The 18,006-nt window shown below is 50.2% G+C and overlaps 1 protein-coding gene across 3 annotated transcripts in view; it reads right to left on the bottom strand.

Moving 5' to 3' along the window:
- The window catches only part of TMCO3 (transmembrane and coiled-coil domains 3), a 45,517-nt gene that overhangs the window by 20,388 nt on the left and 7,123 nt on the right, over positions 1 to 18,006 (bottom strand). For all 3 annotated transcript variants that reach the window (XM_084758852.1, XM_084758851.1, XM_084758853.1), the window contains 3 exons: positions 16,692 to 16,883; positions 15,667 to 15,795; positions 13,790 to 13,882 (listed from right to left, as the gene is read on the bottom strand). In XM_084758852.1, the coding sequence (XP_084614978.1) occupies positions 13,790 to 13,882; positions 15,667 to 15,795; positions 16,692 to 16,883 (414 nt within the window). The remainder of the gene's footprint in view (positions 1 to 13,789; positions 13,883 to 15,666; positions 15,796 to 16,691; positions 16,884 to 18,006) is intronic.

Raw genomic sequence — 18,006 nt, 5'->3', positions numbered from 1 at the left:
CTGCAGGGCCACGGGATGAAGGCCCAGCCAGGCCTCAAGAACACACAGAGTTTTAGTCCAACATTCTCCTTTATCAGGCCAAAATACACTTACCCCAAGCACCCAAAAAAACACTCATTTGACAGAGCAAGGACTCTTCCTTCAGGTTCTCCCAGGTACAGATGACAGGGGCAAAACAGCCCCAGTCTGAGCTAGCACTGTTTTATAGTGCTCACGGTTATTGTAAGACCCCCTCCCCTGTGCACCCGACATAGCAAGCATAGCAGCAGTAACCCTATCTTGCAAGGCAAGACTAGAATAATAGGTTCCCGGGATAAGATAAGGCCTGGGGCTCAGAGGAAAAAGATAAAAGCGTGCTTGTCCTTGTCAAACAAGATATTTATGGTCGGCCATCTGGCCCAGAGAATGGGCAAACTCCCCTGTTCCCATCCGATGGCCGGGCCATAACCTCGCTTCATGTCAAACAAGATATTTATGGACGACCACCTGGCCCAGAGAACGGATAAACTCCCCTGTTCCCAGAGCCCATCTAATGACCGGGCTATAACCTCGCCTCATTTAAATTTACCAATCAGAGCCCTGTAACTATGCTTCTCGCTTCTGTAACCGCACTTCCCGCCAAAATCCCTATAAAAAGACCCCCGAAAGACTCACTCGGCGCGCCAGCCTCTCCAGAGACTGAAACGCCCGGGTACCCGTCCCCTTAATAATAAAGCCTCTTGCGTGTTGCAACCGAAACCTTGGTCTCGCTGGTTCTTGGTGGGGGTCTCCACGTCAAGACCGCCGTGCTGGGGGTCTTACATTTGGAGGTCCCACCGAGATCGAGACCCCTGCCCGGGGACCATCGACCCAAATTCTGGAGGTAAGCCTTTGTCTTTGTGCCGGCTGGCTTTGTCGTTGTTGTCCTGTTGTCATTTCGTCTGTGCAGACTCTCTGAATCTGGCAAGGGCGGGAGGAGCTGACGGGCTCGAACTTCCCCCTTGTGCCCCCGGGAGACGTCCCGGCGGGATTCCGTAGGGACTCTCCGTCCCACCAGAACCCTGTCTACCCCAGGGTTATTTGGGGCCCCGGCCCATCTGAGAGGCTATTCGCCTCATCTGGGAGCGGCGCCCGAGCCGCCGCCTCCAACCGCCGTTTTATTTTCGCTTTGGCGCAAGCGTCCCGCGCAGGCTGTTTCTGGTCTTTTGTGTCTAGTTTTCCTCTGTTGTCTTTCGTTTTATATTTTTGGTACCATGGGTCAGACTCTTGTCACCCCGCTAACCCTTACTTTACAGCATTTCAAAGAGGTCCGTGCCACTGCACACAATCTGTCAGTAGAAGTCCGCAAGGGCAAATGGGAGACTTTTTGTTCCGCCGAATGGCCTACGCTTTATACCGGGTGGCCACGAGATGGCACTTTTAACCTTTCTCTCATTCTACAGATCAAGTCCAAAATTATAGACCCTGGACCACACGGTCATCCGGACCAGGTCCCCTACATAATGACTTGGGAATCTCTCGTTCGTGACCCCCCTCTATGGGTCAGACCTTTCCTCATTCAGCCCCCCCCCTATCCCCACCTCTCTTACCACGCCCGCCTTAGAACAGCCGTCGGCCCCTACTTCGGCGGCTCCCGAGGCTCCCGCCGGGGCCGGGCTCCACCCCGCTCCGCCCCAGCCGTCGGCCCCTGCTCCGGCGGCTCCCGCTGGGGCAGGTCTCTACCCCGCCATTGTCCGCCCCCCCCCTAAGGTCTTGCCACCGGATGAGGGGCCCCTCCTGGATCTCCTGACTGAAGAACCACCCCCTTATCGGGCCCTAGTGGTTCCAGGCCCAGCCTCACCGGCCGGACCTCCGACTCCCTCGGCTCCTCCCCCGCCGGGGACACCTGAGGATATCGCGCCGCTGCCACCTGAGCGCTCCGGACCCGCGCCCCGCCCTGAAGATATTGCTCCCGCCGCAGCGCCCGAGGCCTCACCAATGGCCGGCCGACTCCGTAGCCGGCGCGAAGTTCCACCCCAGACCTCTCAGGCCTTCCCCCTTCGGGCTGGCACGGGTGGCCAGATGCAATATTAGCCGTTTTCCGCCTCAGATCTTTATAACTGGAAAAATAATAACCCTCATTTTTCTAAGGACCCCTCCCGGCTAACTTCCCTTATTGAGTCTATTCTAGTAACTCATCAACCCACTTGGGACGACTGTCAACAGCTCCTACAGATGCTCCTCACCTCCGAAGAAAAGCAGCGCATCCTTCTGGAGGCACACAAGAGCGTCCCAGGATCTAATGGGCGGCCTACTCAGCTGCCAAATGAGATCGCCAGTGCCTTCCCCTTGGAACGACCCGACTGGGACTTCAATACTGAGGAAGGTAGGGCCCACCTACGTCTTTATCGCCAGCTGCTTATAGCGGGTCTCCAAAAAGCCGCCAGGCGGCCCACCAATTTGGCCCAGGTTAAGATGGTTACTCAAAAAGCAGATGAGACGCCGTCAGCTTTCCTTGAGCATCTAAAAGAGGCTTATAGGGTCTATACTCCATATGATCCAGAGGACCCCCTCCTGGCCACCACCCTGGCCATGGCTTTTGTCTGGCAGTCGGCCCCAGATATCAGACGCAAATTAGAGAGATTGGAAGAACTCAAAGAGAGTACAGTTCAGGATCTTTTAAAGGAGGCAGAGAAAGTTTATAATAAGAGAGAGACGCCGGAAGAGAGAGAAGAAAGACTTAGGAAAGAATCCGAAGAAAGGGAAGAGAGATTGAGAAAAGAAGTGGAAGAAAGGGAAAATGCTAGAGATAAGAAGAGACATAGGGAAATGAGTAGACTGTTGGCCACCGTAGTTTCAGGGCGCCAGGATAGTCAGGGCCAGGGAGAACGGAGAAAAACCCCTGTGGATAAGGACCAATGTGCCTATTGTAAGGAGAGAGGCCACTGGGTACGGGACTGTCCCAGGCGTCCCAAAGGGCCCCGTAGAACCCCCCCCTCCGCGGCTCTCCTCAACCTGGAAGACTGAAGAAGTCAGGGTCAGGAGCCTCCCCCTGAACCCCGGCTAACTCTAAATGTGGGGGGGCAACCCGTCACCTTCTTGGTGGATACGGGAGCTCAGCACTCCGTCCTCACCACTGCACCGGGGCCCTTGACAACTAAGACTGCCTGGGTGCAAGGAGCAACTGGCGGGAAGCCTTACCGCTGGACCACTGAGAGAAAAGTACATCTTGCCACCGGTAAGGTCTCACATTCTTTCCTTCACGTCCCGGACTGCCCATATCCCCTCCTGGGAAGAGACTTATTAACCAAACTCAAGGCCCAAATTCACTTCGAAGAAGGGCACACTCGTGTGACAGGACCACAAGGGCGGCCTATTCAAACTTTGGTATTGAATTTAGAGGATGAATACAGATTGTATGAGACTGACCCCCCTGGGAGCGATAGCCCTAGCCCAGACTGGCACGCCCTGTATCCATCATCATGGGCCGAAACTGGGGGAATGGGCCTAGCTCACCAACAGCCCCCCATATTAGTACACCTTAAGGCTTCTGCCACCCCAGTCTCTATCCGGCAGTACCCTGTGTCACAGGAAGCCTACCTGGGAATACGGCCTCATATTCGGAGACTCCTGGACCAAGGCATACTGACTCCTTGTCAGTCTCCCTGGAACACCCCCTTGCTTTCTGTTAAAAAGCCCGGAACGGGGGATTATCGGCCGGTCCAAGACTTAAGAGAAGTCAACAAACGGGTTGAAGACATACATCCTACTGTCCCCAATCCTTACAACCTATTGATGGGGCTATCCCCAGACCATGTCTGGTACACTGTGCTGGACTTAAAGGATGCTTTCTTCTGCCTAAGACTGCATCCCTCCAGCCAGCCTCTCTTTGCATTCGAATGGAAGGACCCCGACTTGGGGATTTCGGGGCAACTAACATGGACACGGCTGCCCCAGGGATTTAAAAATAGTCCCACCCTGTTCGATGAGGCCTTACACCGTGATTTGGCCGACTTCAGGGTACGATACCCAGACCTCATATTGCTCCAATATGTAGATGATCTCCTCCTGGCAGCCCCCTCTAAGGAGAGCTGCCAACGGGGAACCCACGCCCTCCTACAAATCCTAGGACGGCTGGGGTATCGAGCCTCTTTCAAGAAGGCACAAATTTGCCAGACTGAAGTAACCTACCTAGGTTACTCCATCAAGGATGGACAGAGGTGGCTCACTCCGGCTAGGAAACAAACTGTCCTCCAAATCCCGCCACCGTGGTCCCCCCGTCAGCTCAGAGAATTTTTAGGAACAGCGGGCTTTTGCCGCCTCTGGATCCCTGGGTTCGCGGAACTGGCAGCTCCCCTGTACCCCCTTACCAAGCCAGGAACGATGTTTGCCTGGGGGCCCACCCATCAACAGGCCTTCGAGGCTATTAAGACTGCCTTAATCTCAGCCCCTGCACTGGGGCTACCCGATTTAACCAAGCCCTTTGAGCTGTTCATTGACGAGAAACAAGGCTACGCCAAGGGAATTCTAATCCAGAGACTGGGGCCCTGGAAAAGGCCTATAGCCTACCTCTCTAAGAAACTGGACTCCGTGGCAGCAGGCTGGCCCCCTTGCCTACGGATGGTTGCTACAGCCGCCTTACTCCTTAAAGACTCTAATAAACTCACCATGGGACAGCCAATTACTATCTTAGCGCCCCATGCCATGGAATCCCTGGTCCGGCAGCCCCCAGACAGATGGCTCTCCAACGCCCGGGTAACCCATTACCAGGCCATGCTTTTAGACTCGGACAGAGTCACCTTTGGGCCAACAACCAATCTCAACCCTGCCACGCTGCTCCCTCTCCCAGACGGGCCCGAGGATCATGACTGTCAGCAAGTCCTGGCGGAAACCCACGGAACCAGCCCTGACCTCACTGACCAGCCCCTCCCTCACCCAGACTTCGTTTGGTATACGGATGGGAGCAGCTTCCTGGATAACGGGACACGACGGGCCGGAGCGGCTATCACCACCACCGACCAGGTAATATGGGCCAGCCCTCTGTCCCCAGGGACCTCCGCCCAGCGTGCTGAACTGATCGCCCTGACCAAGGCCCTGGAACTGGCAAAAGGAAAAAGGCTAACAGTATATACAGACAGCCGGTATGCCTTCGCCACGGCCCACGTACATGGAGAAATTTATCGGCGCTGAGGACTCCTCACCTCAGAAGGTAAAGAAATTAAAAATAAGACTGAAATCCTGGCCCTCCTGAAGGCCCTCTTTTTACCCCAGCAGCTCAGCATCATCCATTGCCCGGGCCACCAGAAAGGGGACTCCCCTGAGGCTCGAGGTAATCGGCTGGCTGACGAGACAGCCCGCCAAGCCGCTACAAGACCCCTCGACACTCTCGAGGCGCTCTCCTTACAAGGGGACACCGGAGCGCCAGGACAGCAGGATCGGAATTAGAAATTCACCAACGACGACATACAAAGACTTCACAAGATGGGTGCTCTTCCTGAAGGCCCCAACCATTGGCGATACCAGGACAAGGTAGTCGTCCCCTCAAAAGAAACTGACTATTTGATTGACTACTTCCACAAGCTCACTCATTTAAGCGCCCAGAAAATGAAGACCCTCCTTGAAAGAGAAGAAACGGACTTTTACCTATTGGGAAAAAAGGAGGCCCTCCAGAGAGCCATTGACAATTGCCGGCCCTGCACGCTGGTCAATACCAACAAGTCCTTGAATTTGTCAGGAACTAGGGTCTGAGGGCACCGGCCAGGGACCCATTGGGAAATTGACTTCACGGAGCTCAAACCAGGTATATACGGATACCGGTACCTGCTGGTCTTCGTAGATACTTTTTCAGGATGGACTGAAGCCTTCCCCACCAAACATGAGATGGCCAAGGTGGTTTCCAAAAAGCTTTTAGATGATATTTTCCCTCGCTATGGGATGCCACAGGTAATTGGGTCCGACAACGGACCAGCCTTCGTCTCCCAGGTAAGCCAGCAGGTGGCCAAACTATTGGGGATTAATTGGAAATTACATTGTTCATATAGACCCCAGAGTTCAGGACAGGTAGAGCGCATGAATAGATCTATTAAGGAGACTTTGATTAAATTAACGCTTGCAGCAGGCACTAAGGACTGGGTGGCCCTGCTACCCCTGGCCCTATACAGGGTTAGGAACACCCCTGGCCCACATGGGCTTACTCCCTTTGAGATTGTCTATGGTTCACATGTTCCTATTGTTCACTTCCTTGACCCAGATATCGGCTCCTTTGCTACCAGGCCTTCCCTCCAGGCACACCTAAGAGCCCTCCAAGAGGTGCAAAATGAGGTATGGAAGCCCCTAGCCCGTGCTCATAAAGACCAGCTTGACAAGCCCCTGGCCCCTCACCCATTCCAGGTCGGAGACTACGTCTGGGTCCGACGCCACCGGACCAAGAACCTTGAACCCCGCTGGAAAGGACCTTACGCTGTTCTCCTGACTACCCCGACGGCTCTCAAGGTAGATGGAATTGCCACCTGGATCCACGCAGCCCACGTCAAGGCAGCCAGGGATACGGACCCAGACAAGACAGCATGGAAGGCTCATTGAACCGACAATCCCCTAAAGATAAGACTTTCCCGAGCCTAATTCGCCCAATGACCCTCACTTTCCTCTTCCTTACCCTCCCTTGGACCCTGTCTGCCAGCCCCCACGTCCCGGTTCAACACACCTGGAATGTCCTCAATGAGGAAGGGGATTCCATCTGGTCAATTTCAGGCCTCCATCCCCCATGGACGTGGTGGCCAGACTTAACTCCTGATATCTGCAAATTGGCAGCAGGATCACCCACCTGGGACCTACCTGACCATACCGACTTGTCCAAGCCCCCCCGTGAGGCAGCCTGCATCCCCAAGGGAATAGGAAACAACCTTGGGTGTTCCAGCCAGCTCTACTGTGCTAACCTCCGCGCCGCTGAATTTTATGTATGCCCCGGACAGGGTCAGCCTCGCCATCTTGGGCGCAAATGTGGGGGAATTCTTGACTACTTCTGTGCAGCTTGGGGATGTGAAACAACTGGAGAGGCATACTGGAATCCCACCTCTAGTTGGGACTTAATCACTGTAAAGAGAAATAGTACCTATGACGCTCATGGGTCAGGAGAAAGAAACAGGTATAGATACTGGGGGGTTGACTCGGAGTGGGAGTGTGCTCCCTTTACTGGCCCAGAAGGCCCCTGCAAGGACAAATACTGCAACCCCATAGTCATTAAGTTCACGGAAAAGGGAAAACAGGATCGTGGCTGGCTTCGGGGACACACTTGGGGATTGCGCTTGTATGCTTCAGGCAAAGACCCCAGCCTGATCTTTAAGGTTAAAATGACTCTGACTACTGCCCCCACCATAGCAATAGGCCCAAACCCCGTCCTGGCTCAACCACAACCTAGTCAGTCAGGACCCCAGGCGCCACCCCAACCTACTCCCCTGACGCCATCCTCGGTAAACCCTAACACCCTTTCTGCCTTACACTTGCATCCTAACACGAGAAATCAGCTCCTGGACTTGGTTACGGGAGCATACCAGGCCCTAAACTATACTTCCCCGGAAAAGACTAAGGAATGTTGGATGTGTCTCACCTCCCAACCCCCTTACTATGAGGGAGTTGCCCTTACGACCAGCATTACCAACTCCTCCACCCCAGACAATAGGTGTCTCTCCAATACCCCTCACCGTCTTACGCTGTCTGAAATATCTGGTAAGGGAACTTGCTTAGGGACCATCCCCTCGTCCCATAAATCTCTGTGCAACACCACCTTGACCAGCACCCCGAAAATTTCAGAAACCAGGTACCTTACTGGCCCAAATGGAACCTACTGGGCCTGTAACACTGGGTTAACCCCATGTGTCACAACATCCATCCTTAAAATGACCTTGGACTTCTGTGTATTAGTCCAGCTCTTCCCCAAGATCACATACCATGACCCCTCCGACCTATACCACCATTTTGAGGGGATTAATCGTTACCCCCGAGAGCCAGTATCCATCACTCTGGCACTGCTACTGGGAGGATTAACAGTCGGGGGAGTTGGGGCAGGGATCGGAACCGGGACTACTGCTCTCACTCAGGTTGCTCATTTTCAGCAGCTACAACAGGCCATGAACGCAGATCTTCAAGCATTAGAAGAATCTGTTAGTGCATTAGAACAGTCCCTGACCTCCCTTTCCGAGGTAGTGCTCCAGAATCGTAGAGGGTTAGATATTTTATTCCTGAAAGAGGGTGGACTCTGTGCAGCCCTCAAGGAAGAATGTTGTTTTTATGCTGACCATACAGGGGTAGTTAGAGATAGTATGTCCAAGCTGCGAGAAAGACTAAAACAGCGACAGTTGCAATTTGAATCAGGACGAACTTGGTATGAAAACTGGTTTAATAAGGCTCCTTGGTTCACCACTTTAATATCTACCATAACAGGCCCTTTGTTAATTATTGTTCTGCTCCTACTTTTTGGGCCCTGCGTTCTTAACAGACTGATGCAATTCATCCGAGACCGAGACCACCTATCGGTTGTACAGGCCTTGGTTCTAACCCAACAATACCAACAGCTCCAACAGGTACAACCAGAGGTCATTGAATGAAAGATTTCATTCAGTTTACAACAAGAGGGGGGAATGTAAGACCCCCTCCCCTGTGTACCCGACAGCAAGCATAGCAGCAGTAACGCTATCTTGCAAGGCAAGACTAGAATAATAGGTTCCCGGGATAAGATAAGGCCTGGGGCTCAGAGGAAAAAGATAAAAGCGTGCTTGTCCTTGTCAAACAAGATATTTATGGTCGGCCATCTGGCCCAGAGAATGGGCAAACTCCCCTGTTCCCATCCGATGGCCGGGCCATAACCTCGCTTCACGTCAAACAAGATATTTATGGACGACCACCTGGCCCAGAGAACGGATAAACTCCCCTGTTCCCAGAGCCCATCTAATGACCGGGCTATAACCTCGCCTCATTTAAATTTACCAATCAGAGCCCTGTAACTATGCTTCTTGCTTCTGTAACCGCACTTCCCGCCAAAATCCCTATAAAAAGACCCCCGAAAGACTCACTCGGCGCGCCAGCCTCTCCAGAGACTGAAACGCCCGGGTACCCGTCCCCTTAATAATAAAGCCTCTTGCGTGTTGCAACCGAAACCTTGGTCTCGCTGGTTCTTGGTGGGGGTCTCCACGTCAAGACCGCCGTGCTGGGGGTCTTACATTATAATGTTACAGAATGTCACTCACCATCAACTTTGGAATACTACCGAAAAAATTACGAAACCAGGGCAACCTTTAACAGAATTCTGCTACACAGATGATGTCCCAAAGTGATGTCCAGGAAAGCTTGGAGCCTTATGAAGATCTTACTGCTTGTTCTAGGGAAACAGAACTTTACCTGCCTCGCTTGCCACAAATAACTGTTTACATCGAATGTCTGTAATTTTAAAATCCTACATGAGCCGCTGTACTTGGAGACAAAGGTCAGTTCCCATGAAGCCTGCCCAAGGCGGTACTTGTGATGGCTGACTCCGGCCTATAACAAAGTGGGGCACCCAGAAATCCCTTCCACCCACCTCATCCCCTCCCCACCCCATACAAGCTCTTCAAGAGAACGCCCAGGAAAAATAAGGCTGTTTTAAATTTAGGATCTAAATTAAATATGGTTAATTTTCTTTGAACTTCAAGTTTAGAGATTACCATATATGGCTTATGATGAAAGAAACATGGGGGAGACAGAAGTTCCTCTGAGACGGCACTGAGACAGTTCACAATTCCTCAAGAGGAGGCATTACCTGGGCACATCAGTCCCAGGCTGTGAGATCAGCCAGACTAACAGAGCTTATAGCAGAAAAGAGGTAAAAGAAAATTAAAGGCACTAGTGACAACTAGCCTCTCTCCAGAGAAGGCAAAAAAGAATCACACAGTGTAAAGACAAATGTCAGAAACCACTGGTCACTCTTGCAAGCAAACAAGACTTTAAAAAAGAAAGTTTAAAAATGCCAGATACCAGCCGGGCGTGGTGGCGCACGCCTTTAATCCCAGCACTTGGGAGGCAGAGGCAGACGGATCGCTATGAGTTCGAGGCCAGCCTGGTCTACAAAGGGAGTCTAGGACAGCCAAGGCTACACAGAGAAACCTTGTCTGGAAAAAAAACAAAAACAAAAAAAAAAACCAACCAAACAAACAAACCAGTACCTAGGAGAGGTGGCACACATTTATAATTCCAGTCCATGGGAGGCAGAGGCAGGAGGATTGCCACAACATCAACGCTACCCTGGGCTACATGGTGAATACCAGGTTCAACCAGGGGTCTATAGGGAATCTAAAACAACAATAAAAAACCAAAATATTAGCCGGGCATGGTGGTGCACACCTTTAATCTCAGCACTCGGGAGGCAGAGGCAGGCAGATCCTTGTGAGTTCGAGGCCAGCCTGGTCTACAAAGCGAGTCCAGGACAGCCAAGGCTACACAGAGAGACCTCGTCTTGAAAAAAAAAAATCAAAATATTGACTAGCTTTCATGGTGCTAGAGGTTCTATGCAAGCTACCGGAGGAGAAAAGTCATCATCAATCATAACCATCTGTGAGCCATGTACACCACAGTAATGACTGGCTTGGCAAGACACGCCCTTTGGTGCAATAGTGGTACGAGCATCACGGGAGGAACCAAGCGCCTTCTCACTAGATTCAAGCCCCATTCTGTAAGACGAAACCCACACCTGGCACCATCACTGAGCTAAGAACCTACGGCCAGACACAACATAGGCTCTAGAGGAAAAGCCTACCACAGTTATCTGTTGAATTCTGTTAAATGGACATAGCATTAAACTGTCTCCTAATGACTTGTTATTATACCCGTAGATCACCTGAGAATAAGAGACTATAGAATGCTCAGCCCTAAAGGGAACATATAGACCATACTCCCTTCCCCGAGGCTTAGGGCTCATTGCAGAAAAGGGGGTGGAAAGAGCGTAAGAGAAAAAGGCAGTGAATGACAAGGAAACATCCTCTCGCAGGCCAGCGGTGTGTATGAATTCACAGCAACTATGATGCACGCACACAGCATGTGCAAGCCCAAGCCACACGAAGCCCCAGCATGGACGGGGAGCTGGGCACACGACCCCACCTCTAGCCGTGGCCAGGACGGCAGCTGCTAGCAGAGGGGAGACAGGTTTTTGTAAAGCTGTATGCCCTGGTAAGTTGACCACACTCCAGCTTACGAGCATCCATTCCAGAGAGTTTGAGTTGCACTAATTGGCTTTTAAAAAGAAAAGGGACTCAAAGTTGAGCAGGTGGACCTGAGAAGAGTTGGGGGGCCCGAATATGACCAAAACACACTGCATGACACTTGACCCTTTCAAAGAATTAGAGAGAGAAAGAGAGAGAGAGAGATTGAGAGAGAGAGAGAGATTGAGAGAGAGAGAGAGAGAGAGAGAGAGAGAGAGAGAGAGAGAGAGAGAGAGAGCGCACAAAGTATAAAGTTGGAAGCTAGGGAAGTGGAGACGCATCGGGAAGGAGCTGGGGAGGGGTAAATATGACCAAAACAAATTATATAAAATCCTCAAAAAATAAAAAAATGTTATTTTAAAAAATGAGTACTGTAGGAAAATTGAAAACACAGAGAGGGATACAACTATGGCTGTTCCTTGCTGACTCCTTGTGTGCGCCTGCGTCTTTACATTGCCGCTATCATGTAATGGGCCCTAGTTTCCCACATTAGGTCTGACTATCGGCAGCTCAGGCTGGACCCCTCCGGTGCCAGCCTACGAAACGGCTAGGATTAGAGAGAGGTTCATGCTACTGGACAGTTTCATGTCTCTTCTTTTTTGTTTCTTTTGTTTTTTCCGAGACAGGGTTGCCCTGGCTGCCCTGGACTCACTCTGTAAACCAGGCTGGCCTCGAACTCACAGTGATCTGCCTGCCTCTGCCTCCCAAGTGCTGGCATTAAAGGTGTGCACCACTACGCTCGGCTTCTTTCCTTTTTTCAAGGTTTGCTTTATTTTTAATCATGTGTGTCTATGTGTGGTGGTGTGTGTGCACATGAGTGCAATTGTGCTTGGAGTCTGGAAGTCTTGGGTCCTCTTGGAGGAGTTACAGGGGGACGGGGGACGGGGGACGGGCCATGGATCAAGGACAGCAAGCCTGTGAGCACCTGGTGTGGGCGCTGGGGACTGAAAGCAGGTCCTGTGCAGGGGCAGGAAGTGCTTCAACCCCCGAGCCATCGCTCCAGCCCCTCGCTTTGCTTAAGGTTAGTGCTGTAACGACCACTGACCACTTTCCTTAGTCTCTAGGCTTTAGTGTTTCTGTGGCTAGACAACATTCCATCAGGCAGGTAGTTTATTACTCAGCCATGAACTATCCAGATTAGTTACATCGTTCTTTTAACATTCATTGATTGGTTGGTGGATTTGTGGGGCGGTGCTTCAGCCTGCCTATGCAGGGCAGAGGTCACCTTGGTTTTCTCCACAGTGTGGCTCCTGGAGATCATACTCTGGTGCTCAGGCTTGCACACACCTTCTCCATGCTGCACCATCCCATTAGCAGTCCTGTTTTGTTGTTGTTGTGTTGTTTGGGGGAAGGACTGTAAGCTTTGTCACAGGTGAAAGCAATCTTGGCGGGCACACCCTTGGACACACCATGGATATTCCCTGATATAGACTGGGTGGAGCCATCCTGCTCCTGGAATTCAGGAAGCGGACCTGGGGACTCCACCTGGACTATTGTTTTTCTAATCAACCCTCAATGGGAGAAGGAAGACCGCCCTTAGCAAGTGAGACCGGCAGGCAGAGAGGAGAGAGCAGCTGCAGGATTGGAAGGAGGATCAGCTAACAGGCTGGACCAGCACACAGGCCAGAGACACCTAGGGACCCGTTGCATGGAACGGGCACTGGAAGGTTCACTCTTTTTTCCCTCTTGTGTAAGCTAGTTGGGTTGTATAAGGTTTAATTGTTAAGAAACAGAGCCAACAGTTGTTGTTGTTTTGAGACCGGGTCTCACTGTGTAGCCCTGACAAGCCTGGCACTTACTGTGGAGCAGACGAGTCTTAGACTCATGGAGATCAACCAGCTCCTGCCTCCTGAGTGCTGGGATTAAAGGCATATGCCGCCATACCCACCTCCAACATTTCTTAAGCTTGTTACCATGAAGAGTTAAGGTTCCTTTGTTGTTAAATTTGTATGCATATGGATGTGCAAGCTGAGGGAAGGGGAGGCAGTACATGTGTGTGTACTGGTGCATACCACATATGTACACTAACCAGAGGACACACTCAGGTGTCGTTCCTTGTACCCTCCGCCTTTTGGAGACAGGGTCTTTCAGTAGCATGGAGGCGGCCAACTAGGGTAGACCAGTTGGCCAGCGAGCCCATGGATCTCCACTTCCCAAATGCTGGAACTGGAGGCATGGACCACCAGCCCAGCTTCCAGGGGTGGTCACTCTATCCTCCAACACCTTTAACCTTTAAGAAATCATTGCCTTTATTTTAGAGGTAAAAATAAAACCTCTAACTCACTTTCCATCTTGGGGACTTTTTGTAGAGAAATACCCCAAATACTAAATGGCTATTATATTCTACCCTCAGTTTCACACTTTTGGAGGGGATACATATAAAGCGATATGAAAATTCATCCTATTTATTAAGCTTTGACTTTTTCAAATGTATTTTCTAAAAAATAGTATCAAACTAAAATGTCATATTCTCATTTAAAAAAGAAAAAAAACACACCTGATAGACAAGAAGACTGAGTTCAAAGCCAGCCAGCTCAAAATGAAAAAAAGAAAAAGGTGAATAACCTAAGTTTCTCCCGGGTAGTGGCAGCCGGTTGGGTCCTTACCTTTCTCAGCTTTTCTGGGGAAAACTCTAAGCCAACAAGAAACAGGGTAAAGAAGACCCCAAATTCTCCTAATGTCTCCACCTGTACAATAGACTGAAAAGCAAAAGCATGTTATTTACATTTGCTTTCTTTAGTATACTGTATGCAGAGAACATGTGCTGATAAATCAGAGAAATATGCCCTACCCACTAAAAATCAGCATGTTCTAAAAGAAAGATGAATTCTGGGAATTTCTCTTATATCTGAAATCTTTTGGTTCCTGATTATGTGTATACACACACACATGCACACACACTTTTTCTTGATTTGCCAGAGGTTTGTTTATTATTTGTTTATTATTATTATTTTCTTTTTTTTTCTTTCTTTTTTTTGGTTTTTCGAGACAGGGTTTCTCTGTGTAGCCTTGACTGTCCTGGACTCACTTTGTAGACCAGACTGGCCTCGAACTCACAGCGATCCGCCTGCCTCTGCCTCCTGAGTGCTGGGATTAAAGGCGTGCGCCACCACGCCCGGCTATTATTATTATTTTCGAGATAGGGTTTCTCTGTATAGTCTTGGCTGTCTTGGGATTACAGGCATGAACCACTGCACCTGGCTCAGAGGAGTATTTATTTTCATTATAGTTTCCATTAATAAGCAGCTGTATCCCTGGCTGTGGGGGCACACACCTTTAATCCCAGCACCCAGGAAGCAGATTCAGGCAGATCTATGTGAGTTTGAGGCCAGCCTGCACTACAAAGAGAACCTAAGACAGCCAGGGCTCTATGTAACAGAGAAAACCTGTCTCCAAACAAAACAAAACCAAAAAGACAAACAAACAAAAAAGCAGCTGTGGGGGTCACTGGCTTTCACCCACACAGCCACTCTGTCTTTGTGAACTCCTCTCTCCATGCCTTCCCAGGGAGGAGGAAGTTTTTCTCATGAGGTGAATTTTCACATGTGAGGTATCATACACACACAGACACACACACACACACACACACACACACACAGACACACACACACACACAGACACACACAGTTTTGACTCATTTGCCACTTGCTTTTAATACTGTCATACTAAATGAAAAGAAACAGGACAGCAATTTTTAAGTGTCCCTGAGGCCAGCACGAGCCACCTGCGTTTGCAGTGTTCTCACTCTGCTTTTGCTTGCACCACACGTGTTCACTTTCCACTGCTTTATTTTTCCAGGCCTCTTGCTACAACGCTTCCCCTCGATACTATCCTTCAGCCTGTCTCTCAGTGTGCGAGTGTATTCCACTTACTGTTCTGCCCGATGTTATTTCCTTGACATCTTCGTGTGTTTATGCTTCCTTACTGCTTCTTCTATTTTCCTTTTATTTCCCTTCCCTTCTCTTGCTCAGACCATAGCTATGATGCCAAAATGATACACTCAAATCTCCACTTCTCAGCTTCATAATGAAAGCCTACCAACTTCCTACAGGAAGAGGCTAATGGTTTGGTTCTACTAACTATGCCCCGCTTTTAATTAGGATGCAAATTTTAAAATATTAATATAAACTGGGCACAGTGGTGCACACCTGTGTTCTCAGAAGGCAGGAGCCAGACACAAGCAGATCTCTGTGAGTTTGAGGCCCGCCTGATCTGCAAACCCAGACCAGGACAGCCAGGGCTACACAGAGAAACTGTGTCTCAAAAAAAAATTTTTTTTTAAATTAATATAATGTAAAGAGGCAGATGGCCTGTCATCAAGCCATCCTGCATCAAGAAATGCGATATTCCTATAGATTAAAGAATACATCAAGGGTATCTTTGCCTGGTCTCTTCACTGACTCGGGCTCAGACCTCTCTAGTCTTCACTCATGTTTCTTTTGCATCATGTTAGACACTAAAAACAGTAAAGAATGATTCTCACCTTAATACTGTTTAGTCCTGAGGGCCCCAGAAGCACACCGCAGATGATGTACCCAAACATCGTAGGCAAGCCTATCGTGGTGCACAGCCAGCCACATGGCAAGGACAGCATTCCTATGGTCACGATGTCCTAACAGACAGAAGAGGGAATAAGCACGGAGTGTACCTGGGAGGGCAGAGCGGGACGGAGGTCCCTGGTTTCACCTCACGAGCATAAAGAACAAGTGATGAAAGTAAGAGGAAGAATGCTCCCCACCGCCCTGCCCAACACAGAGGCTGAGGGCCTTAAACTGTGCTCTAAGAGATGAACTTCCATCCTCATAGGATGTGCCTGTCTATTCAAGCTCTCTAGAACCATCCTCGGCCCTTGAGTATTTGAGTTCTGTGGATGCTCTGGTCTCAGGGCCCTAAGAGCTCATATGCTAATTCGTGCCACCTTCACCTTTGGATTCCTCACCACCAGATGATTACATAACTTAGTAAGTCCTGGGTGAGTGAGACTTGGAGCCGGGTGTTTACAGTCCCCAGTATGTCACAGACAGTATTTACTCATCACTAAAGGAGGGGAAGAGACCATTACAAAGAAGCCCCGACCTTCATGGAGGGTACCCACAACATCTGTCTGCAGAATCAGCTCGGGGGGTGGGGGTGGGGGTTCTAGTCATAACCATGTGTGCTTGGTTCTCCTGTGAGAATCAGCACCTGGGAGGCACCCTTGGGCCTCCTGCCTTCTCTGTTCATGGGGAGGGTATGTGAAACTCAAATGTGGGCTATGTGCACTCAGGGGCTAAGCCAGGAGAGTTGCTGCGAACTCAAGGCCAATCTGCACTACATAGTGAGTTCCAGGCCAGCCCAGGCCCCAGAGTTAGAGCCGGCCCTGACAAAACAAGACAAGGAAGGCTTCTGGAAGAAAGGATCTGAGGTTTCCAGTGGAGCCTCTGACAGCAAGGAGGCTGGCATCCAGCATGAGGCTGGAGACACGGCTCGGCCTCACAGGCCAGCCCCAGGATGACGGCTGCAGCTTGCCTTAATGAAGTGGTGGTCTGCGCGTGGGATGGTTGAATCTCTGGGCTTGGTCAGAATATACTGGTTGTTCTGGGAGTCGATAAGCATGCTGAGGCCCAGGCCATCCTCCACTTCCTGCTTTGTGATGTTCTGCTTGGAACTGGCCTCCTCTTCCTCCACTCTCAGAACTGCCTCAAAGTTGACACCTTTGACCTGTAAAAGTAACCAATACCACACATGCAGCATTAACTGCTTTCACATTGACAATTAAAGAGTAAAGTGAAAGAATAACAGAAATGCTTTAGTATTCTGTTACAAACAGATCAGGAACACTAAGTCTGGTTCCAGGTCTGTGATCCCAGCTTAGAGGGTTAGGCACACAGGTCCGAGGTCGAGACCTACCTGGACTCCGGAAGGTAGAACAGGCAGCTTGGCAAGATCCCATCTCAAAATCAGAGTGAACAGAAGGCTGGCTGTGTAACTCAGCAGCGCGGCCCTCTTCTGGCAGTGTGTGCAGCCCTGGGTTCAACACCCAGTACTTCCAACAAACAAACCCAATAGTGTCCATTAGCTAGAATTAGGCAATTTCTCCACTAAAGAATTTAAGGATAAAACATTATGGCTAGCCAGGTGCAGTTGTGCACATCTGTAATCCTAATACTCTGGGAGGCAGAGGCAGGCAGATCTCTCAGTCTGGGGACAACCAAGGCTACACAGAGAAACCCTGTCTCGGAAAACCAGAAGAATAAAAAAATAAAAATAATAAATTAGGGCTTATGCTGCTTCCAAGCATCTGCTTTCCTTGATTTATGGTATATTCTTGTTTGTTTGTTTATTGTTTGGTTTTTGGTTTTTTGAGACAGGGTTTCTCTGTGTCGCCTTGACTTGCTTTGTAGACCAGGCTGGCCTCGAACTCACAGCGATCCGCCTGCCTCTGCCCCACCCCCCCACCCCCCCAGTGCTGGGATCAAAGGCATGCATCACCACGCCTGGCTGATTTATGGTATATTCTTTCAAACATTTATAGCTCTAGAAATGATTAGGAGTTCCTCTCCAATCCCAAAAAAACTGAACACCCTGCTTCTGTTGTCCCCACACACTCAGTAACTGTTATAGTCCACCCAAGACCCACAGCTCCTGCCGTCAATATTAAATCAGATCATTCCCCTTTGATCGCCACATGGCAAAGGAAAAGCCTGAATCTGGTTTCTGCTATGAGCCTGTCTTTTGCAAACTTTAAGGTACTCCCCAGTAGGTAAGCCCCGAGACCTAACCCCCAAAACTTCCTGGCTCCAGAGTCCCAGGCCAAGCTGAGTGGCAAAGCTGGGGCCCAGGG

Source organism: Acomys minous, assembly GCF_964271855.1.
Source record: "Acomys minous genome assembly, chromosome: 15".
In the NCBI taxonomy this organism is placed as follows: Eukaryota; Metazoa; Chordata; class Mammalia; order Rodentia; family Muridae; genus Acomys; species Acomys minous.
Note: the sequence above shows the minus strand (reverse complement) of the source record. Positions and strands in the feature narration are given on the sequence as shown.